General features: G+C 41.8%; 1 protein-coding gene across 6 annotated transcripts in view; it reads left to right on the top strand.

Annotated features, from left to right (window-relative positions):
- LOC133211604 (A disintegrin and metalloproteinase with thrombospondin motifs 2-like) overlaps positions 1-22704 on the top strand; it is a 177968-nt gene that overhangs the window by 90675 nt on the left and 64589 nt on the right. The window contains exons 1-2 of one of the 6 annotated variants that reach the window (XM_061352123.1): positions 21734-21847; positions 22355-22557. The exons of the other annotated variants lie outside the window; for them this stretch is intronic. Coding sequence (XP_061208107.1) covers positions 22494-22557 — 64 coding nt within the window. The 5' untranslated portion in view covers positions 21734-21847; positions 22355-22493. Of the gene's footprint in view, positions 1-21733; positions 21848-22354; positions 22558-22704 lie in introns of those variants that run through there. 6 annotated transcript variants of the gene reach the window in all.

The raw sequence follows: 22704 nt of genomic DNA, 5'->3' as shown, positions 1-22704 counted from the left end.
CTAATTATGCCAGCGATACTCGTTTTTTAGCAAAAGATACCAGAGGTAAGTAGGGAGAGCTGTCAGGATTTCAGCCATAAGTGTATTGAGCTGGTATGTAGCAGGACATTGAAAAATGAACAGCAGCACCTTTGAACGGTGAAACTTTCGATCCATGAAGAAAATGACAACATTTTCACTCGCTTTCAGTCTGCGTGCATGTACCAAATCTGAGAGGCATTACGGAAGGAGCTGCACAGTTCTCCTTGCACTGGAGATGGGTTATCTTGAACCAGAAAGGGGAGAGACCTCCTGTCCCACCCCATCCCGCCATCCAGTATTTACAGGAGAGCTGGCACCTGATGGCTTTAGGGCCTTCAGCAGGATACCTATTTAACTTTTGTAGGAAACCTTACCTTTTGGGCCTGTATTTGAAGGCCTGACCTATTTCCCAGTGGAATCAATGAAATTTTCTCCCAGCTTTAGTAGGAACCAGATTGATTTTTTTTTTTTTAAACTTAATAGATATATAAGCTGCTTTATTAAGTGGGTGTTCCATTTTTAAAAATAGCAGTGGTATTTCCCCCCCCATGTAACAAACAAATAGCATTAAACGATGTTGATGAAATGATGATGGCAAAAAGTTATGTGACAATGAGGTGAATTGCATTTGACATTTTCCATAGAGCCTTCCAGTTCTGAAATTTTATTTGCTCATGAATAATGACATCTGAGCCTCTGACCATATAAACCTTTACATATAAAAGCATCACAGCAAGTTTTGTGGAACTCCATATGTGCCTACAGATAAGGATGTTATTGAGCACTTTGTAGTTTTAGATCAAATTATGGCAAGAAATCCACTTCAGGATTAACTTTTTTCCTGTGGAGCATGTTCTGTGCTCCACAGAGGCTCATTTCAGCCTTTTTGAGGTCTTTAGTAGAGCTTAACGGAGGTAGTTCCCATCAAAAATGAATACTGCATGTATTGTATATTGTGTCTATGTGCATTAGAGAAAACATTGTGCCAGGTACACTTAGTATCAGCCCTATTACAACCAGCAGAATACTGTAAAACTATCTCGTGGAAAAACTTTGCAACTTCAAAAAATGTGCTTATTTAATGGAATGGGCATTATTATAATAACTTTTATCAGTGTTCAGATGTATATGAACAAATTGAAGTTGCTGAAGTGAAGAAGTAAGAAGAAAGCTGAATTCAATTTGCTGGAATGGGGCTGATCTGTGGCTGTTTGTGCTGAAGTTGGGTAAACACCTTGTGTCTTAGAATTCACTTCAAACTAAACAAAGTGTTTGCTCCTTCTGGAAAACTTTGTTGGCCTAAGGTATGGTTCACCTTGTTTCAACTCAAGCTTAAAATAATCTTGTGGACTGTTGTTCTTGGAAGCTAATAGGGAAGAACATATGCTAAGCATTGGTAATGTCAGTTAAGTCCTTAATTAGTGATGAACGAACCTCTGTTTTTCCCTGTGGTTCAGTTCAGATGCTGCTCAAAAGTTCAGCAGTTCTCCAGGTTTTAGGCAGGATTTTTGAAGCATCTCAAGATTTGCAAAATTGGGTTTGTTGCTCAGGTAAAGTTAAGATTTTTCTCTGATTTCTAGATTGGGACCAAGCTATAAAATCCCCAACCATTCCCTGGCTGTGTTTTCATAAAATCACAGACTGGTTTGGGTTGGAAGGGACCCATCATCTAGTCCCAGCTGCCTTACATGGGGGTCCACTAGACCAGGTTTTGGCACTTTGGGATGGGGAGAAGGAAGGTGGAACCAGATGGTCAAATATAGAAACCTGTTTAGATCAGAGATTATATTCTGTGTCAGCTCCATACAGTCTTCTGAATTCAGGAAAATCTTAGCTTGCATTTGGAGAAGATCAGCATTTGCCTGTGTACAGCACAGCTGTGTTCCTTTGCTTTGAAGACAAGTAGATATGGGTTTGTCTGAGCTAGTGTGCACTCCAAAAAGGGACTTGGCTGTAGGACCTGCACTGCTGGAGCTCCTGGGCAGGTCTGTACCCACACCATTGCAAAACAGTAATGACCAGATTTCAAATGAAAAGATGATTTACTCATTGCTTGTCTTCTTAGTAAGCAAATAGTGGTGAGTCAGGCCAGCGTGCAGCTTCTTGGTAACAGTGGGTATCTGGTGTCTGATGTGTAACGGCTTTCCGAATGTCTTCAGAGGTGGAACAGGGTGCTGAGAGGAAGGGCAGAATTTGGTCATTTGCCTGTCTACTGTGTCACCTAATTAAATGTGGTGCAATAAATAGCACTGCTAGGGACAGTGGAAAAGACTTGTCTACATGTCTGGAAGAGGAGTGAAAACGCATCTTCACAGATGTCTGAAGAGTTAGAAAACTGTGATTAAAGCCTGGGCTTACAATAGTATTTGAGCTTTGTTTCAGAGCTTTACTGTGCTCTTTTTTCAGCAGAGCACTTTTTAAAGCAGGACAAAAGCCTTTGGGTTTGTATTGAGAGGAGCAGAGTTCCTGGCGCATGGCTAGGCCACTTTCCATGTTACCTTGGCTGGCCTTTGCTGCACCAGTTTTTCACGTCCTCTTATAGGCACAGAATTAAAGGTTATTTCCATTCCTGCTTCTTATCGCTTTGATCTTTTGCCAGTTCTTAACATCTCCAGCAGATTTGCTCTGGATCTGTTATTCCCATACCTACCCTCTGCCTGCGACATTCTCTGACATTTCGGATTCTGCACCACCCCTTAGTCTCTTTCTCTTCCCATTTATTCTTTCAGATCCTTTTCTGTTATATATCTCTTTTCTCCTCAATGGAACAGCTATATGAAATTATTGCTATTTGCATACAATTGCTATCAAATGCACAAGTCTCACCCCATGGATCCCAAAGCCATCAGACTACTCAGAATACTGTTGCATTTTCTGGCTGCTTAGCAAAAAAAAAAAAAAAAAAAGAAATACAGAAACTGCTGCTTAATTCTTCCCGCAGCACATCTTCCAGGTGGCTTTCCTCTGTCGCTTCATTGCGTATTAGCTTCAGGATCTTTTCTGAAATTAGAGAGAATCAAACCAAGGCCTGGCAAAGATTAAGGCCCAGTAATGATGGTGCAACTTCTTTCTGTCTTTTATCTGGGCATGAAAAACCCAACAGCAGGGAAAGGATGTGTTTGGGGAGGGAGAGGGGAAACAAGCAAAGGAACGAATGAAAGAGAAATGAAAAGGAGGAAAAAGGAAAAGCTTCTCTGTTGTTTTTGAGTTACCACTCAAAAGTGAGTTCTTTGCTAAATCTATTTTTCATGGGTAAAACAAAAGAATGGAGTGTGCCTGAACCTGTTGTAGCATAAACCAATATCTTGTCTAATGGTCCACAACCATAACCAGGAGGTAGGAGTCCCACACTATTCATTATCCGGTTGTTCCCTCCTGCGTGTTCTCAGGCCAGTCATTAATGACATTTATCACTCTTCTTCGCCTGCATAATATTCCTCATGGTGAGCTGGGTCTGATAAATCACGTTTGAAAAAGACATCACCCAAAGTGATGCAATTTACAGCTTTTACCCTCTGGTATACAAAATACAACACAATGTTGTATCTGAGGCTTTGAAGGAGGTTTGGAAAGCCAGTGGAATTAGAATTAGGAAAAGGAGTTTTATTCTCTTTTCTGTGGGGAAAAAACAGACACTAAACTTTTGATTGTATACCCCATTCCCGGCAGCGTTCAAGGCCAGGTTGGACAAGGCTTAGAGCAACTAGGTCTGTGGAAGGTTTCCCTGCCTGTGGAAGGGGGTTGGAACTGCATGAGCTTTAAGGTCCCTTCCAACTCAAACCATTCTATGATAGGTTCTCATGCCTGTGTTGAGAGTATACAGAAAATGAGTAAAAGCTGGTTTTTAAAGGTGGAGGATAACGAGTGAGCACCTTCAGAGGACATGCATTGGTGAAGCTGCTGATGTTGGGGTGGCACTGGGCTGGGACATCCACTCTCCATTTGGTTACCTCCCCTCCCAGTGCTGCATTTTCTCCTTCTGTACCATAGCGTAACAGAACATGTCATTTTGAGACCTGTAGTTTATACAGCTGGCTGCTGCTTGTGCTTTCGCTGCTGCTGCAGATGTGTTTGTTAAATCCACCTGGAAGCTCAGGCACAACATTACTGACTCCTTAAAAACCCACCGCAGCATGGTACCATCTACACAGAGCATCCCTGCTGGGGTGGATGGGCTGTCACCTGCCCTTGGTGCGGAGCCCCCGGCCCTCAGAGCTCATCTCTGCACCGGTGTTTGGGGACTTCTCCTCACTGAGACTTGTCTCTCACCCGGCATGATGACATGGCAGGGCCAGCTGAGCTGCAGCTTACTTGATTTAGGAGTGAGATTTAAGACCCACTGTCTAGACGTTCTCTGCGGTGGATTTTCAGCTTCAGACTTAACATGTTCCTTTTATCCAAAGTCATTCAAATCAACTGACCTTCGGGGCCTGTTTGGAAAAGAGTAATCTATCTTTTCTAGAAGTTGTGGTGATATTTCTTTTGTGTATTTGCAATAAATGGCTTTAGCCTTCTGTCCTGTCTTGTTTATTCTTATTTTAATTCTTAAATTTATATTACCTCCTACTGTAAAGTCAGTGTTAAGGATCTTGTTGACTATTATGATGAATATAAAAATCTGTTGCTTTAGGAGTGCTCTTTCTGACTGATACACGAGCATTCAGGTCCTAGAAGAATTTATCCCTGTTTCTATAGCAAAATAAAGTTTGCAGGCACAGAGGTCTGGATTCAGGTGTCTGGCTCAGGAAATGGTGCAGAATATGAATTGCTGTTGGTCTTTGGGTAAATGTAAGTTTTGTTAAAATGGCTCTTGAGCAGACTGAGGTCTTCCCCAGTTCTGCTTGCTGACAGTCGGTCTAGCTGCCTGGTTTTGGCAGGACAAACCTGTGGCTTTATGAAACATGTTTTAATGGAAATGTCTCATAGCAGAGATTAACCAACTTTCACGCAGACAGCTTTGCTTTATGGCGATGGCTCCGTGTTTGTGCTCCCAGGGCTCGTTACCTTCTGTGCAGAAACAATCTCTGTTTCTGCACTTAACTATAGGCCATTGCTACACTAAACAAAATGGAATGCTTATGCTATTACTGAGCCAACTTTTAGTTAATAAATGGGGTTGGGGTAGCACAGAATATATTCCTCGTGATAGTGTCTCATTAGCCATGCAGACAGCATCTTTCTGCATTTTGGGTTAGAGAAGTTTCACCTTGGTTTTCCCTAGCACCAATTTAACTGTGCTCAGTTACTTTCAACTCTGGTAGAAAAGAATCAGAGTAATTTTTGATTGATAATTGCATATTGCCAAAAATGACTGTGTATATTGAAGTTAGGATTGGGATTAATGTAAAAACTTAATATATTTTAGGGATGATGCAGTTATCCCTGTATTAGGAATAATAAAAATGAACTATATTTGATATTGAGATTATACTTAGTGAAATCTTAGCAAGGGAAGACACAGAGATGTAAAGGAAACCTAAAGTATATATTTTCCATTGGAACAGTACTCGGAAAAGCAGAGATTTCTGTTGTGAAGTACCACCTGCCACTTTCCTTGGAACTGCTGCTCCAATTCTCATCTCAAGCAATGAGATGGGCACAGTTCTGCAAAGCAAACCTGGTGTCCTGCTGAGCATCCACTTGCCAGGTATCTGAAGGTGGGCCATTATACTGAGGACTTGGTTCTGGACAGTGGTGAAGTGCTGGGCTGGTGACAGGATATAATTTGTCGCACTTGATGACCTGATGTACTGCCAGGGATACAGCAGAAATTTCCATGCTGTATGGGAATGAAACCTTTCCTGAGGATGTGGGTTTGTCTTGAGATTACCTGCAGCAGCAGCAGTGAGGATATTCATCGTGCTGCTGCTCAGTCTGTGTCAGACTGCTGTATAAAGGAGGTTGGTGTAATGAAAAGTATTTGCTTTAGTTCTTACAAGAGGAGAACTTTGTCTTTGAAGAGGAACAGAAGAAAATGTCCCATAAAAAATGGCATAAAACTGGAGTTCTGTGTAAGTGGAAAGGCTGAAGAGAACAGCTCAGTTTTTTAGCGAGAAAGAACAAATATCTGGTCCTGTGTGTGGTGCCAAGGGTCTTGGAGGGCAAATTTTTTATTACTTTAAAATTGCAAGTTAAAAAACAGATTTGTTTCTACGTTCTCAGGGCAGGATGCTATTCTTAGAGATTAAGTTGTGTAACTTGGGGCGTGACATACTGTAGCCTTCATGTGAAAATGGCTGGAGCTTTGCTCCAGCTTAATATGTGGAAATGCAGCTGTGACTTCTGAAATGTCCTCCAGTGTGCAGGTATGCACTGAATGCATACAGCATGATTACCCAACCCCCCAAATGATTAAGTCATTTGTCCTTTGCCGAGCCTGGGAAAGTCTCTTACTTGGTGCTTGTATTCCTTGTGCTGGGAATAAAGCATCCATACTGCCTGGGCTGCAGAATTTTGCTTAAAATTCCTTGTAACAGTTAAAGAGAGAAGCTTCACTTGTTTAATTTACTGACTTGCATTCCAGGATCCTGGATGTTTGTCCTGGGTTCAGCAGTAGCAGTCATTTTTCTCCTTCTTGGTAGCTGATGCAGTGCTGTGTTTTGACTTTCTACCTGGGAACAGAGCTGATAACAATGATGTTTTAGTCTGACCAAGGACTTTGTGAGCCTCATACTCTGCCAGGGAGGAGGGGAAGCCGGGAGGAAGCAGAGACAGGACACCTGACCCAAACTGACCAGAGGTATTCCATACCACAGCACGGCATGCCCAGGATGTAACTGGGAGTTACCCGGAAGGGGTGGGGGACTGCAGGGTTGGAGGACGTATTGGTGGGTGCTTGGTCGGTCTGGGGGTGTGAGTTGTCAGTCAGCTGGTGCTGAGGTGTTGTATTCTTTTCCCTTGTTATTTTCTTTATCATTATCATTACTGGTGGCAGCAGTAGTGATTTGTGTTATACCTTAGTTACTAAACTGTTCTTATCTCAACCCATGGGAGTTCATTCTTTTTGGTTCTCCTCTCCATCCCTCCGGGAGTAGGGGGAGGGTAAGAAGGGGGGCAGTGAGTGAACGAGCTGTTTGACTGAGTTTAAACCATGACATGTTCCTCCAGCTTCTAGCAATTAAATAGCAGTGCTGGTGTCTGGACAGACCCAAGAGGCCTGGCTGTGCTTTTACGGGCACAAAGTTCTCTCCAACAATGTGTTCTGATAAATAGCCATTGTGTTGCTTGCTCTGTTCCCATTACCAGGAGTTCCACAAGAGCATCACTCTACAGTGAGCTGGGATTAAGCTTTGAAATAATCTGCTCAGAGATTTGAAATGGTATTTAAAAAATAGTGGGATGTTGATTGTGAGCTGCTCGCTTCTTCCTAGCAAGTTAGAAGCAAAGATCATGGTTGGAGTTTGGAGCTGACTTGTCTTTTTGAGTATGAGACCAGTCAGTTGAGCTAATGATATCTCCACACTAACAAAACACTATTCTGGTGGTCTTGGAAAGCAAAAATATGAGATAAATACCTCACAGTCCTCTCAGTGACAGGATTATCTCTGGCACAGATGATGTCTGCTTAGTAATGCTTATGTTCTTAGTTGCATTGTGGTTATTTTGTGAAGGTTAAGATGAAGCTGTGGCTCTCCCAAGTTAGTGGTAAAATCTCTTATTAGTGTCAGGACTTGAAAATGTGCTTGTAAATTTTGGAGCAGAGATTTTGTTTAAGGACTGTCCTGAAACTGGACACAAGATGGGACCTGGACAATAGGGAGGAAGAGAAATGTGAAATGCCTTATGGGAACTGGAAAGGCTGAGCAACCCACGAGCATGTCTGTGATGCTGTCCCTATAGACTTTTCTACTCCATAAAATGTATTTAATCTATGGCAGCATGTACATAATCAGCTGTTGCATCTTTTTTCCTTTCTTATGCAGTTTTATCCTGGATGTCAAGTGTCTCTCCAGGATCTCAGTCTTTTTAATGGTCAGGATATTAGACAATGGTTTAGATCTCTACATGAAGAATACTCAGCTGTGTCTGCCTGCAGACAATTGAGTTATATCTTTATTAGCTATTAAAATAAAAGGATGGATAACAGAGTTGTGGATATTTTCCACTGATGCATAGTTTCAGTGTGACTGCAGCTCATGCCTTCCGATGTTTGAAATGGCTTTGCTGTGTTTTTCTGTCTCTCTTTGCTGAGCACATACCCACTTCTCAGAACTATTGACACGGTTACTTCAATTCACCCACATATTTGGATTAGTTTTTCACTGGTCTCCATGGTAAATAACAGAATGAAGGGCCTTGGCCACATGGAAGCTGGAAGAACAATGTGAGAACATCTGTGCTGCCTGCACACGTTGTTTGAAAATCCCTTCTGTCTAGGTATCAAAAATGTGTGACAGCTGTGAAGGACCTACAGTTCCTTCAGTGCGACTAAAAGATTAAAACCCCCAGAAGGCTGGAATTGCATTTAGAGCAATCGCATCCAAGAGACTTTCTGAGGCAGCTGCTGTGGAAAAAATGTAAATGCTTTTTTATGATATCTACTGGAACAGGACTGTAAAGAAGTTAGACTGGGACTTAGAGAAATTAAATCTCTCACTTGCCGGGGTTTGTCATCCCAACACCTGCCTGCCCCTGGGAAGATGCTACTTTAAACACTGCAGTGCTGTGGGAAGAGGGCTAAAATCTGCGCTGGGGTATGGTAATCACTGCGGGATGTGGCTATCACTTTGAGCAGTTTGGAGGCTTTCGTCTCTATCCTGAAGAATCACAAATACCATGGAGAACAGCTGCTGAACCCGGTGGTTGTTCCCAACTGGGCAGGTCTCTTCTCCTCTGGTGTGCCAGGTCAGACCCTTGCGTGGTGGGTCGGTGCACTCAGGGATGCACTAAGCCCCATTTGCTGTATGCCACAGTGCTGTGACAGACTCTCAGGGGGTTTACTGGGCTGATTTCGGGTGTCTGGCCCAATGGACACCACCTTGCTAAAGATGATCACCTGAATTACGCCCTATGCAGTTTCTGTTCTTTGTTTCTAGCATGGAGACCAGGTGAGAAAGACATCTACTGAACATGACTACTTCAGTGAGTCACTGCATCTTACCCTCTTGCAGTAGAGTGTGTGTAGTTAAAAATATACAATAGAACCTGCCTGATTTATGTGGTGGTTTTGTTTTGTTTTTTTATGTGGGTAATAAACTCACTGGAAAATGTGGTTTAAATTACCTGTGATATCCACTAATGCATTGCGCAGGGTGAGGAAGGTAACTCCAAGCGATGACTTGTTGGGGTAGTGAGGCTCTTGGGATGTGCAGGGAGGGTGCTTGGTGTCCTGCTTAATTTATTGCTGCCCTAGCGCTGGGTGAGCATAAGGCTGGGGACACATATACAGGCAATGTGGCAGGTCTGGGAAGGCAGGTTTCTCTCTTTTGGGTGCCCAGTATTGCTGTCTCCAAGTAGAAGGCTCCTCTGCCCTTTGCTTGGTGGCACAGAGGCTCTAGGTGTGATTGTCTCCAGGCTGCTGTCAGCCTGTCCTTCTGAAAGGCCAGCTGATTAATGTGAAATTTGCTGTTATTTGATATACAGCATCTTCTAACAAAGCCTAAAGAAAGGTGTGATGAAAGGTTTATATGTAAGTAATTATAATGCTGCTGTATTCGGTGCAGGCACAAATTAATATATGAGGTGAAAATGTCAAAATAAAAGGTCAGGAAAGTGAATTACAAAGAAAGTTGAGCATTAGCTAAGAGGCAGTGTTTGTTGGCAGAAGCTCCCTCCTGTATAAAAGAGGTTAGGAAGGGGCCTTATAAAGACTGCATATTTCACACACAATTAAAATTCTGTATTGGTTCTCTTCAAGATTCACGTTGCACCGTTAAACAAGGACAATTAATATAATGAAAAATCCATGTTTCTAGCTTCTGGCTTTTGCCTGGGGACACCTCATAAGCCAAAAGTGACCCTTTCCCTTAGAGGTGATTCCAAGAGCTTGACATGACACAGGTGGAGCAAGGGAAATCTGTTCAAAGAAAACAGAGTTCTTCAGTAATAGCCACCGGTTATAAACACAACTGAGAGGTGTTTAGTAATGCTGTTCTTCATAACAAACCAAGCTATTCCTTTATATAAGGAGAGCAGCCATGCAGCATTAAATAACGATTTAGTAGGGCAGAGAGTGGTGGAATCACTACTTCTATTTTAGCAATAAGCAGTAATAATAAATTGTTTAGGAGGATGCTACAGAAAAAAGTGTTGGAGGAAATGCACAATGATTGATTTTTCAGAACTAAACTATACAGGCATGCTGAATCAATGAGCTCTTTGTGCTTAAAACTTCACCTATTCTGGCTGCTGGAACTGGAAATTTATGTTGTCAAAACCCCCATAATAGCTATAAATAGCTACATTAGTGTCATAATCTACTTGATTCCAGTAGGGCACTGTTTGTCTTTTGGTTTTCATAAGTTGCCTTGTAAATTGAGTTGTTCGAATTGCTGGTTTTCTCTCCAGCAGAGATTTACTATTAAAGCTGTTGTCCTACACTATGTAGATTTGAAGGATTATTCATTCATTTACTTAATGTGCTGTCCCAAATTACTTATGCAATGTAATGGCAATGTGATGGTGGAGTTATTGATGATTTTTGCTCTTGTAAATGTACTTTGAGAAGGCAGATTAAGTGAATCTTAACAAAATCTCAAGTTAAGTACTGAAAGGATTTCTGTTTTGGCAAGTTTCTGTAGGAAGTGTGCTCTAGACCTTGCATAACCTGGCACGGATCAATGGCAGCTGGTGAAGCACTGACTTCTGGGGGTGCTGCACTAGCAAAGGAACCGTGTGTGGTATTCTGCTTGGAAGACTGAAAGTGGCTCTTATCCTCAGGTGCACAGAAACCTCTTGCACATAGTATTCATTTTTGACCAACTTTATTGATAGCTGTACCTGAGCCTTCATGAATTTTAAACACAGCTGCACTGTATGCAATGTAAGAAAATGCTGTCTCCTCACTAGAGGACCTCAGTAGATCTGCTGGCTGCAGTGAGCCTGCATCCTGCCCGCGTAATGGAAGTGCTGCCCACAAACCACAGATGTCAATACCAAGGCTTGTCTGTGGTTTCACACCAGTTGCACGTACAAGGTCCAAATCCAAAATAGATGTATCCATGCATTTACTGTAGTGTAATTAATTTATCTCACATAGAGCTTCCTGTTCTCCACACCACCATGAATGACTATAACTATCCTCTTATTAGATCCATTGCTCCATAAAATAATATCCCTTGATTTTTAAATCTATTTTAAGGAGGAAGAGTTTGTCTATGTGTATAACTCTCCCTTTCCCAACTTCCCATCATTTGCCTCTTGTCTCCTTCCCCAGCATCCAGCCCTCTGCCCCACTTTGGTATCCTCAGCCAACCAACCACCAGCAGCAGGTGTAAGAGGAGGTAGTTTCTTGAATTATTAAAACATTAGTATTAATTAAAATCATATTTTATTTCCCTCTTCTGCTACTCCTGTGTTACATGTATGGGATAGCTCTGGTGTGACCAGCTGGGTTCTTATTTGCCTTACATTCCTGGGCTGGATTGCAGTGGAGGAATTTTTTGATGGCATGGTTCAGCTGTGGGTGTACTTCTCTTCTGAAAAATGACTTTGCAGAGCTGACATTGTGGAGTTCCATACGCATTGCTGTGGAAATGTTGCCAGATTTCACTGCACTATTAGAAATAAGAGCATTTCTTGAGTGCTGAGCTATGTAAAGTTGGGCTTGGATCACAGAATCAAGTTGGTTTCTCTCCTACTCACTCATCATCAACAACAGTAGTCTTGGACTCAGAATTTAGGTGACAATCTTGTTGCATCAGTTGAAATACAACCAGATAATTTTTTCTTTATTTATCTTCATCCTGGAGTAAAACAAACCACCAGTATTCATTAGAAATAGGTCAGCTACAAAATACAGCTAGAAACAAAACCATGACTTAATGTATCTTTTTAAGTCAGGCATGGGCTAAGAGTAAATCTTAAATCTCCTTAAATTGCTTTTTGACAGGATTAATAACCTGTGCCTTAGATTACCTTGCTTACCTTGTTTGGATGTTATATGCTCTGTGCCAGGCTCCTGAGACCCAGGATGCTGCTGCTGTTGTGTTACAGCCTCACTAATGTGCCTGTCAGCTGGAGGATTGGAGAGTGGTTCAGTCTCTGTCCTTTGGCTGTTCCCAGGGTTGCAAAATCACTGTTTCCAGAGCAGTTGACCTCTAAGAGAAGGTGTTTCCTTCGAGTGCCAAACCAGTCTGTGCTGAGCTCTGCTGGGTGCAGTTGGTGGCTGCAGGATGCTCCTGCACCGGCTCAGCCTGGCAGCAGATTTAACACTGGTTTAAGAGGGCAGTGGGCTCACTGAGGGTTGGGGTTTCTTTTAGCTTTTTATGGAATTTGGATCATCTGAATCTAGAACTGCAATATAAAAAATAATTATCAAACGGTAATGCCTTTGATATGATTCAGTTACGAAAGATGAAAATTCTTCTGTATAGATACTGCTATTATTTAAATTGTAAGCAGTCACTATTTCTGATGCTTCGTCTCTTTCAGCAGCTTAGATTATCCTTATGATAAAACCTGTTCTGAATGCATCTTCTTTGGATGGTACTCCATGTTCACCACCATAATGTTTGAAAACCTTTCATTTCAGTAGCTTAGTGAAGTGCTCACATCCCCAGATCTCTGTCTGGGGAGAGGCACGGTGGCCACTGTTATTCTTTGTGTGCTGTCTTTCTGCAGATACAAACCCATTCCTGCCTTTTTCACTTTGCTTATTATTATTGCTGTTTAATGATAGAGATTCCAAGGGAATACACAGAATGAGGAAATCTTGGAAACCTCTCCACAGGGTGTTGTGGAGAGTGAATATGAGAACGCACAGTTTAATTAAAACTACCTGGCAGACATTCAGGCAAGGGAGGTCATGTTTAAGTAATTTGCTAGAGTTGTTTGAGGATAAAACTGCCCCAAGAGATAAGGGAAAGTCAGTGAATGTGGTATATTTAAATTTTGAAGGTGGTTCCTGCATTTAGAATGAATTTCCATGCTGTGCCCTGGCAGAAGAAGTTCAGGGCAGTGGCCAGGAGGGCACCAGTTCCATCAGGAAGTGGTATAGGAATAGTAATGATCCTGCTAATCTTATATAGTAATTCCCATCTGGATTAGAGTTGGGGAAGGTGATGTATTAGAAGTAATGCATCGTGTGGTGCGACAGCTGAGGAAATGGAGAGCATCTATGGGCATCAACAGCAAAAGAAGAGGGCACCAGTAGAAGCCATGTTTGAGGAACCCTGGAATCAAGGGGACCTTTTAACCATGGCATGCTGCCTGCTCCCCTTCTGGTGTCTGGTGATTAACTCACATGTGTGTAATGCAGCCAGCCAGGGAAACCCCCTCTCCCTTGCAAAGGAATGAAGAAACCTGCAGTGTAGACACACCATGGTAAAGGCAAACTTTTTATTAAGGTATTTGTGCTACATATATATGGAGTGGGTTTAATCTCGCATAGCAGGAAATTGTATGAGACATATGCAGGAGGATTAACCTTGATTTAATGGGAGCATTCTTTTTTTTATTGCTTTTAAATAAATTGACAGGTTAGTGCTGGATCCTTAAACATGGCAGCACTCATGCTAAGTCTGAATGACAGTAGATTTGAGTGGTTTCAGCATTAAAACATCCAGAGATGCTTTTCACAGCCTGGACCAAGCTGACATGATGCCAAGAAGCCCCCAGTTTCCCAAATCTCAAAAGGGCCGTGAAGTTAAGCACGGTATTTCCCAGCTTTGGGTTTAAACTTTTAATTCCCAACCTGCCAGGCAGTCAGGGTGGGCCTCTTCTGAAGCTGAATTAGGTTTAGCATAGGGTTTTATTAGATGAGACTTTTCTCAGCCATGTCAGGCATGAAAGACTAAGTACGAATAATGTGTTTAAAAGCTGCATAGAACTGCTGTGTGTAAAACAGTGCGTCGCTCTGAAATTGCCAATTAGAGCTCCTGTTTGTTTTGTTGTGTCAGACATGGGTTCTGACATCTTATCCTTTTTTATTTGCAGATTAGGAAATAGAAAATCCTGGTTGTTTCTCGCATTTCTAATTGACATTCTGAAGAGGCATGTTCAGTGCAGAGATGTGCATGAGCTACTCAGTTTTATTGGGTTTTAGTTATGGCTAATAAAACCCATTTTCTGCACAGTTATTTAATTTGCATCTGTAATTGCTGCAGTTGTACATAAATTAGACATGCAATTGGAAGCCTAAATCAGCTTGTCTGCTCCTTATGATACAGCCATAATTATGGAGCTGTGGTAATTTCATGTTAGGAGGCAGAGATTTACAGAAATTTGAGGAAGCAGTTGGCTCCAGGGAAGAAAAGGCTTGTTGCTGTCAGCTGCTTGCATGGTCATAGAATCATGGAATCCCAGACTCGTTTGGGTTGGAAGGGACATTAAAGCTCATCCAGTTCCAACCCCTGCCAACACCTTCCATTAGACCAGGTTGCTCCAAGCCCTGTTCAACCTGGCCTTGAAGACTGCCAGGGATGGGGCAGCCACAGGTCCTTTGGTTCAGTGTATGTGATGGTTATACCTAGTGCTGTCCCTTTTGGTAACACTGCCAGCACAGAGTAGGCAACACTCCCTGCCCTGCAGGATTTACAGTCCAAGCAGATCTGGCATGAACTCTGGCAGCAGGCCCATGTCATGGTCTGGAGAAGGGGCAGGATATTGCTCACGGGCCACTAGGTGTGATTTTGGCCTTGATGAGATCGATAGCTGTAGGTAATGTCTGTGTTGAGCTAAATCCTGGCCTAGAAAACTGGGAAACAAAGACAGAAGAGCTGCATTTGCAGCTGGATGTGAAAGTACAGCTTTTTTTACCCTCTCTTTGCCTTAACTAATGGCAACTGAGAGTTTCTGCAACAGGCATCAGTCTCCGTGGGTGAATTCAGGACATGTCTGCGAGACCACATGTGGTACTCTATAGGATTTCTTTTTTAATCTTTTCACAAGGAAGTTCAATCAGTTGCCTTAGTTTCTCTGTTTTGAGACTTCAAATGGGCCTGAAATTTGTGACGTTAAGGAATAATCCTGGCAGGTTAATGTTTCAGACATTTTGTTCTTTGCTAACTTCCCTTGTACTTTAGGTGATCCAGATACTGATGTTCTCTTTTTGTCTCCCAGAGCCATGACTTGGCTTTCCAGATGAGTTTTAAAACATAATTCTAGTCGAATTGTATGACAATATTCAGCCTCCTGAATACATTGCAATGTTTGCAACTTCCTAAGATAGAGGTGGCTTCTATCAGTGGAAGATAAACATTCCCAGGAGCTTGCATGGTTGCATGCCTTCCTCTCCCTGTTGAAGCCTGTCCTGGTTGGGCACTTTGATACTGTGGAATATATGTTCACTGAAATGAAACATGAGGTTTTGCTCCATTGTTTTATTTTTTACCCCTCAAAAAGCCTGTGCTTCAATTTGGAAATAATTTCAAAACAATCACAGCTTGGTTTTGGTGGACCAGTTATTCAGCAAAATGTACGAGGTGCCCAGCTGCACTGCAGTATTTCCTTGGACTAACACCAGAATGTAAGAAACCTTTCTGAATGCTTCAGAAATTTTAGAGATTAGCCAGAAATAGACTGGAAAGAGTGGAAAAGTATTAAAGTTCTCTGATCCTAAGAGAAATACAGAAAAGGTCAAATGGAAGACTTTGCACTGAAGGCAGCCTGGAGCTCAGATGAAGGTAAGCTGGAGATCCAGGCAATGGGAACACCTAGATACCATCAACCCTCTGCTTTCTTTAGAATCTCAGTGAGGCACTAGTAGCTGTTGATACCACTTTTCTAATAGAGTTGAAACCAGTAAGAAGGTGATGGATATTGATTAGTGTCAGCTTCAATAAATACATATCCAGCTCCCACACTGCAGAATATCATCGAGAGTCCTGCAGGTCCAAAATCATGGTTAGTGACTCGTGGGGGCCTCCAGGGCACCAAAGCCAAGTGGAGTCTTTATTGACTGTGGTACTTCCATGTCTTTTTGTTATTCCATAATTGAATAACACCATTGTTGGTCAAGTGAATGCAGTTCTGTCTGACTTCCAAAACCATTACTTTTCAACACTGATTTGTGGTCTCAGATCTGCATGAACAGATACTATAGGTGGATTGAATGAGACAGTATTTGTGGTACTTGTGTTCTGAGGAGACAGGGTACAGTGCTCTTAGGGTGTAATATTCTTTTGAAGAGACCCTGACACCTGGACTATGCCCTCTTCAGCTACCAAAAGATATTACTTTTCCCTCCAGCCTTGCTTCCCTGATGCTATAAGATGTCACTTTATTTCTTTAAAGTGACTTCAGCTTTGCTGTTTGGCTTTATAGACTTCATCTGGGGTAACTGGAAAATGTAAAACATATTTCTGTTGAAGAGCTGACGGAGTGATATTCTCTTGCTCAGCAAGAACTGAAAGAGGAGAGAGTCTGTTCTGACTTCAGATGAGGGGACCATGTTACCACTTCTGTTAGCACAGTTTGTGTTGATAATTATTATTTTCAGTGTTTGAGCAGTATTTTTATCTAAACATTATTTTTGTTGAAGATTAAGAAGATGGATATACTCATGGTCAGCTTTTTACCTTTTGGTTTCTAAAATGGAACTTAAAGCACGATGTTATCATTTTTGTATTTGTTCCCTGTCTTTCCATGGTCATTGTTTAACTGATCACAGGCGTTTTCTAGAATCAAGTGAACTAGGAGCAGGTTGGTTAGTCAGTTCTTAACTAGGGAGAAACAGATGATAGAATTCATGTTATCCAAGTTAAGTGTTTGGATAAAACCTGTAGCTCATTGCAGAAACTCAGATCTTGAGCAGCTGTTCTTACCAGAAGGTGTTAATTACTGGTTGCTTTACTACTTAAGTCAGCAGAGCTCTCTGTTAACTTCTTGATTAGTCCAAGAACTGCTTTGTAAGGCAGTTTGAAGGGTTTTTTGGTGTTGTCTTTGATGTTTCCAATTTACTCTGCAAAAAGAACAGGTTAGAGGCTAAATGGTGTCTATAAACTGTTCCTGTGCAGGAGGCAGAAACTTACGTGAAGCTTTGTCTGGTTTTACCCTTAACATCTTTTGTTTCTTTAACAGCTATTGGCCTGTCTAGCCTCTTTAGCATCAGGCTGGGTTAACACCATTCAAAGGGAATTGAACTGAGTTTTTAAAAGCTGAATATCTCAATTTGCAGTTGTATCTGATAGTTTTATAATACGTTTGACTCCTTTTCAAAAAGATTTCTAATAAAGATGTTAGCTAACAAGTTAACCCTCCAACCACTTTCATTTTAGCCATTATTATATGTGTGTCTGCATGTGTGTATAGATATATATATACACACACATATATATATGTAAAGGGCTTCCCAGCTGGACATCGTTGTGCATTTGCTTTCCAAAGTCTGATTTCATTCTCTATAGTAAGAGCAGAGGAGTTGTTAATACTAATGCAATTTGATAATGCTCTGCAAAGCAATGCAGAGCAACGCAATGCGACTTCTGTTCACTTTAAAACTTATTTACAGAAAGATGAGACTGACTTTAACTCAGGAGATAAATTCCTTGCTACATAATTCTTGAAAGGCTTTTATTTTGATGTGCAGTGATTTGTCCCTATAGGAGAGTTCTCTATCCCTTGCCAAAGAGCATTACATCCTACCAGCTACAACTTGTCTAATAGGCAAATGATCTCAGTTTGATTAGGCTTCAAGCCAGTCTGAAGGACAAGTCAGACAGGGAAGGGTAGAGCTTGCTTATCAATAACCTGTGAATAACCAACAGACATACAGAGATCCTGGAGGATCCTTCCCTTGGAGGAAAGGGCCTTAAAGCTCTTGCAGTTCCAACCTGCTGCCACAGGCAGGGACATCTTCCACTAGAGCAGCTTGCTCCAAGACCTGTCCAACCTGGTCTTGAACACTGCCAGGGATGGGGCAGCCACAGCTTCTTTGGGCAACTGGTGCCAATGCCTCAACACCCCCACAGGAAAAAACTTCTTCCTAATGTCTAATCTAAATCGACCCTTTTTCAATTGAAAATTAATTTTTCATTCACAAAATGTGAATGGATTTCATGGCAGTGGGTTTGAAAGAAACCATTTCTCTTCTTTCTCTCAAAACATATTTTTAAATGATTCTCTGAATTGAGACTTGAAGTGCTTGATTTTATATCAAATGAGTAAAAAGAGATTTTGGATGAACTGATTTGTTCTTTACTTTAAAAAAAAACCTTTACTATTTCATTTCTTTATTCACTAAAAACTTTACTATTCAAGTCCATTTGACCCAAAAGGAATTAAAAATATCTTGGACCTGGCAGCAAACTAAACAGCTGCATTTTGACTTGTCTCTAATCCCTTTAAAGCCCACAATTATTAACGCTAAATTTATCTTGAAAAAGAAACCTGAAAGCCCATCCCGTGTGCACTGTGGAGATGGAGCCTTCCAAAGCCAGCCTTTCATCCCTGTGCTCCCTGAAACTTATGGGCTGCTCACAGCCTGTAGCTCTTGGGGCTGGGCAGCGGGAGGTGGGAGCCAGCCCTGGCTTCACATTCCTTGGGGGCAGTGGAGATGTGCAGTGTGAAGACCAACCATGATCTCTTTTCACTTTCCTCTTTTGCATTTGTGCTGTTCCAGTTTCTGCCTCTTCATTTGCCATCTCCCCAGAGGGTTTTGGGATCCTTGCATCCATCCAGCTTTTTTCCCTCCTCCCTTCTTCCCCCTCTCTCCATCCCTGCTATACATTCATGAAAAGTGCTACATTTTGTAAGCATCTCAGCTACCGGTGCCGGGACCCCGTCTCTTACCCACTGCAATAGGAAGGGCAGCATTTAGCAGTTTGCCTTTTGTAGGGCCTGACAGATTCAGAGCCCTTATACAAATAACAAAGGAAGCCTTTGCCCTTGATTTGGACACGCCTTGGGAATAAACTTTGAGCTTTCACTAGAGCAGAGACTGGTTCTCTCTTTAAAGGTTTTTTGCTGTCATTTTGAAGTTTAAGAAATCCCTGCTTCCTCCAAGTTTGCTTTGTCTTTCTTGCAGTCTCTAATCAACTGCAGCTGGTTTTGTTATTGCAGAAGGTCCAAGCAGATTTAGCAACAAGGATATTTTCAAAACACAGGTGAAATTAGAACTCCTTCTTGCTCTGAATCAAATCCTGCCAGTGTAAGTAGCCAAGGCATCATACATCACACTGCCTTTGCTCAGCCTGTCCGGATTATGGTTTCTTCTTGTGAAGCTCAGATTAACCTTCCTTTTCTTTCCTGGCTGACTGCTGATTTCTGGCATAACAGTCTGAGCTGAACAAGAGGTTGGTTGAAGTTCAAATTGCAGGCGTTTTTCACCCTAGAGTCTGGAAAACTTTCTTCCTATGTTATTCTTCACAAGGTGAAATGAGCAGATCGTTTACTTTGTCTAATTAGAAGATCGTTATGATTATGTAGAAGACAGGAGGAGCTCTTTGCACTGTCATTCGTGTGATACGTTATTTACACTGGTAAGATTTATACTACGTTTGTTATCCTTGGCATTGAAAACATTTAATTGTATAATTTACAGCTTTGGGAGACTTTATACCTGACAAAAGAGCTCCACTTTTAAATGGATGGAATAATTCCATTTTGAAATGCTACCAAAAGGCAAGATTTATTGTTCTGTAGTTGTGGCTAAAAAGCATTGGAAAGATGCATATTTGCTTTAGCCATTATTTTTCAGCAGTACCTCCCATGATTTATGGTGATTTTATGTATTTCTTTGTCTTTTCTCCCTCTTCTCAACCCTTGCCCTGGCTAGGAATTTGACTCTTTTTTTTTCCACAGGTGTGTTCTTTAATATTTATTTGTTAAAGTCTATTAAAACCTAATTTTCCCTTCTTGCAGCATAGTTGGCCTATGGAAAGACAACTGCCATCCCCTTTAACATGTTATTCAGTTCCTGTACCACGGTTTGGCATTCTGTTAAAAATGCAAGTGGGATTGTTAGACATGTCACCTACAAAGCCAGGGGTCAGCTATGCAGCTTATTTAATGTGCTAATTTGCTGTAATGTAACCATGCTTGGAATTTGGATTGGACATTGGAGTATCTTGGTGGCAGACTTGGACTCAGATAGGCCGTAAGCACTTCATTAAAGCCAGGAAAAGTAAGTTGTGGGTCAGATCCTGATTCTTTTTGTGCAAAGGGAAGGGTTTGGGTCTTCAGGTGGGATCTCTGGGGCTTGTACACCTTCATGAAGCTGTAGCCTGCATGGAGACATATTAAATTTAATTAATCATGCATTAGCTGCAAATGAGATTGAGAGTATTGAGCTTCATTTGTAGCTCTGTATGAGCCCTGTACAACAAAGCCAGCTTTGCATGAGTGCACACATGTGCTTGCGAGTTCGCAAGCGATAGAGCCCTTTTCCTGAGGTAGCCATAGGCTCTCTGAACGGGTGTGATGTAGGAAATCATAGAATCCCAGTCCGGTTTGGGTTGGAAGGGACCTTAAAGATCATCCACTTCCAACCACCTGCCATGGGCAGAGACACCTTCCACTAGACCAAGTTTCTCAAAGGCAACCTGTTCTGCAAGTCACAGGCTCTGCATGAAAGGCCAGTTTACAATGACTTGCCCAAATATTTGCAGGATAAGCATTTCCCAGATACAATCAGTTACATCAGTGAAACTTAGACACTGGCCCATAAAGTAAGTTGCATTTTTTGCCCCTTCTTGAGTTTACTTTGAAGCACTGAGCTAGAAACATCTTGCTTGTTCATAAGTTGTGAAACCTGTGTTTGCATTAATAAGGTTGGTAGTTGAAAAGCTTTCAAAGGATAAATTTTGCTGCTGCAAAAAAAAATATGTTCTGTTCTCAAAGACCATTTCAACCAGGTCACTCAGACTGGTTTGTCTGGCTGGTTTGCAATTCCTTTCATTTCCCCTTTCTGACTATTATGTTGTAATACGTAAGTTAAAATGGTAATGCAATATATTTCACCATTTGGAAAAAAAGAAATAGTGTTTTAGCCCAGGGTGTTCTCTTACCTCGCTCTCACTTAATCTTTTAACAGTGCAATTATCTCTCATCTTTGTTGTTCATTGTGTGACTGTGGCCCTGATGAGATCAATTTAGTTTTCAAGTTTTCTTTCTAGTATTGTGATACCTTTTCTCTTTGTTGTGACATGCCAGAAGAGATCTCCCTGGCAACATCTACCTGTGGCTATTCCCAGTGCCTCTCACTGGGCCATTTGCCATGGTGTCCACTGCACCCTTGTCACAGTGCTAATTGGTTTAGCCTTCCAAAAACACAGTTCCTTGCCTTTCAGTTTTGAAAGTTCTCCCCTGGTTCTGCCGCTTTGGTAGTTTTCAGCTTTGTTATTTGTTATAGCTTTGATTCAGGCAAGGACTTGAGTATATCTTGAGATTTAAAGTCATTGTGCTGTTGTATAGGTGACAAAGAAAGGGAGCAGTGATTGTGCCTGTGTGTTTGCAAGAATGTGCATTCATTCTGCAAATATAGGACAATTCTTTTCCCCCAAGAGCTTTACAAGAATTGCTCTATAAAGGCTCAAATACACAGTATTTGAAACACTGTTATGTAGTTTGAACTTCTGATTCCTCACACCATGAGCAGATCATTCCAGCAGGAGTTAGTTCAGCTGCCATATCTACTGGCCTTCTTGCAGCTGGAATCTGAGACCTGTTTTTGAGAGCCCAGCCCAGCTTACCCTGACACCCGTGGCAAACTTCCCTGGACAGATGAAAGGTGGAGTAGGCTCCGTGTTAAAATGTGATTTGACTAGAAATGGCATTGCTCTAAACTAAGAGGCAGGGAGCTCGTAATGAGATCATATGGTGAGCAAAGCATGCAGCCCAAAAGTTTCCTTTTAAATTCCTTCTTTGCAGATAAGGGCAGGATGAGGATTCGTAACCTGGGTGAGGATGCCTGGTGCATGCCTGGTCTTTATGACTGCTAGGTGTGGTTTTGCTTTTGATTTATGTGAAAGAGTAGAAGAGATGGAATTTGAACACACACCCAAAGAGAGTTCTGCTGTGATAATTGCTCTTTGTTAAGGGTTTACCAAATAGCAGCCACTGGGTTAACCTGTGATTGGAGAAATCACAAGAATGCTCCGAACATTGGCTCCAGTTGAGCCAGTGCCTTCCTGGGGGTGCCTTTTGAACAGGGCTAACTTGGTATCATGTACCCAGTGCACTGTGTGTGATTTGCTTCCCTTGTTTAGACCATTTTCAATTTACTTGCACCTCACAGGAGCTCTCTTCCATTTTAATTCACTTTCCTGGATTTACCCAGATTTCTTATGAATGATCTATAGCAGAAGTGTCCAAATGCAGACTGTGGAATGGGAAGGGGAATTATAAATTATGAAAGACCAATGTAGCTGAGCAGGATGGTGACGGGGGAGAAGACAAACAGAGGGCATCTGGAAAACAAAAAAGAAAACAAAGAGGAAGGTGAGCAGGGCTGTAAAACCCGCAGAAATCAGAGAAACTATTGATGAGCAAGCGACCAGAACATGTCCTGACTGTGTGCAGCTGTAATGAAAAACAAACCCCAAATAGAGGAACTTAAAAATGGAAGAAAAGGTTTTCAGGGAATAA

This window comes from Neopsephotus bourkii, unplaced genomic scaffold, assembly GCF_033783945.1.
Source record: "Neopsephotus bourkii isolate Nb327-2 ecotype Australia unplaced genomic scaffold, CSIRO-AGI_Nbou_v1 NB_620, whole genome shotgun sequence".
Lineage (NCBI taxonomy): Eukaryota > Metazoa > Chordata > Aves > Psittaciformes > Psittacidae > Neopsephotus > Neopsephotus bourkii.
This window is presented reverse-complemented; position numbering and strand designations above follow the sequence as displayed.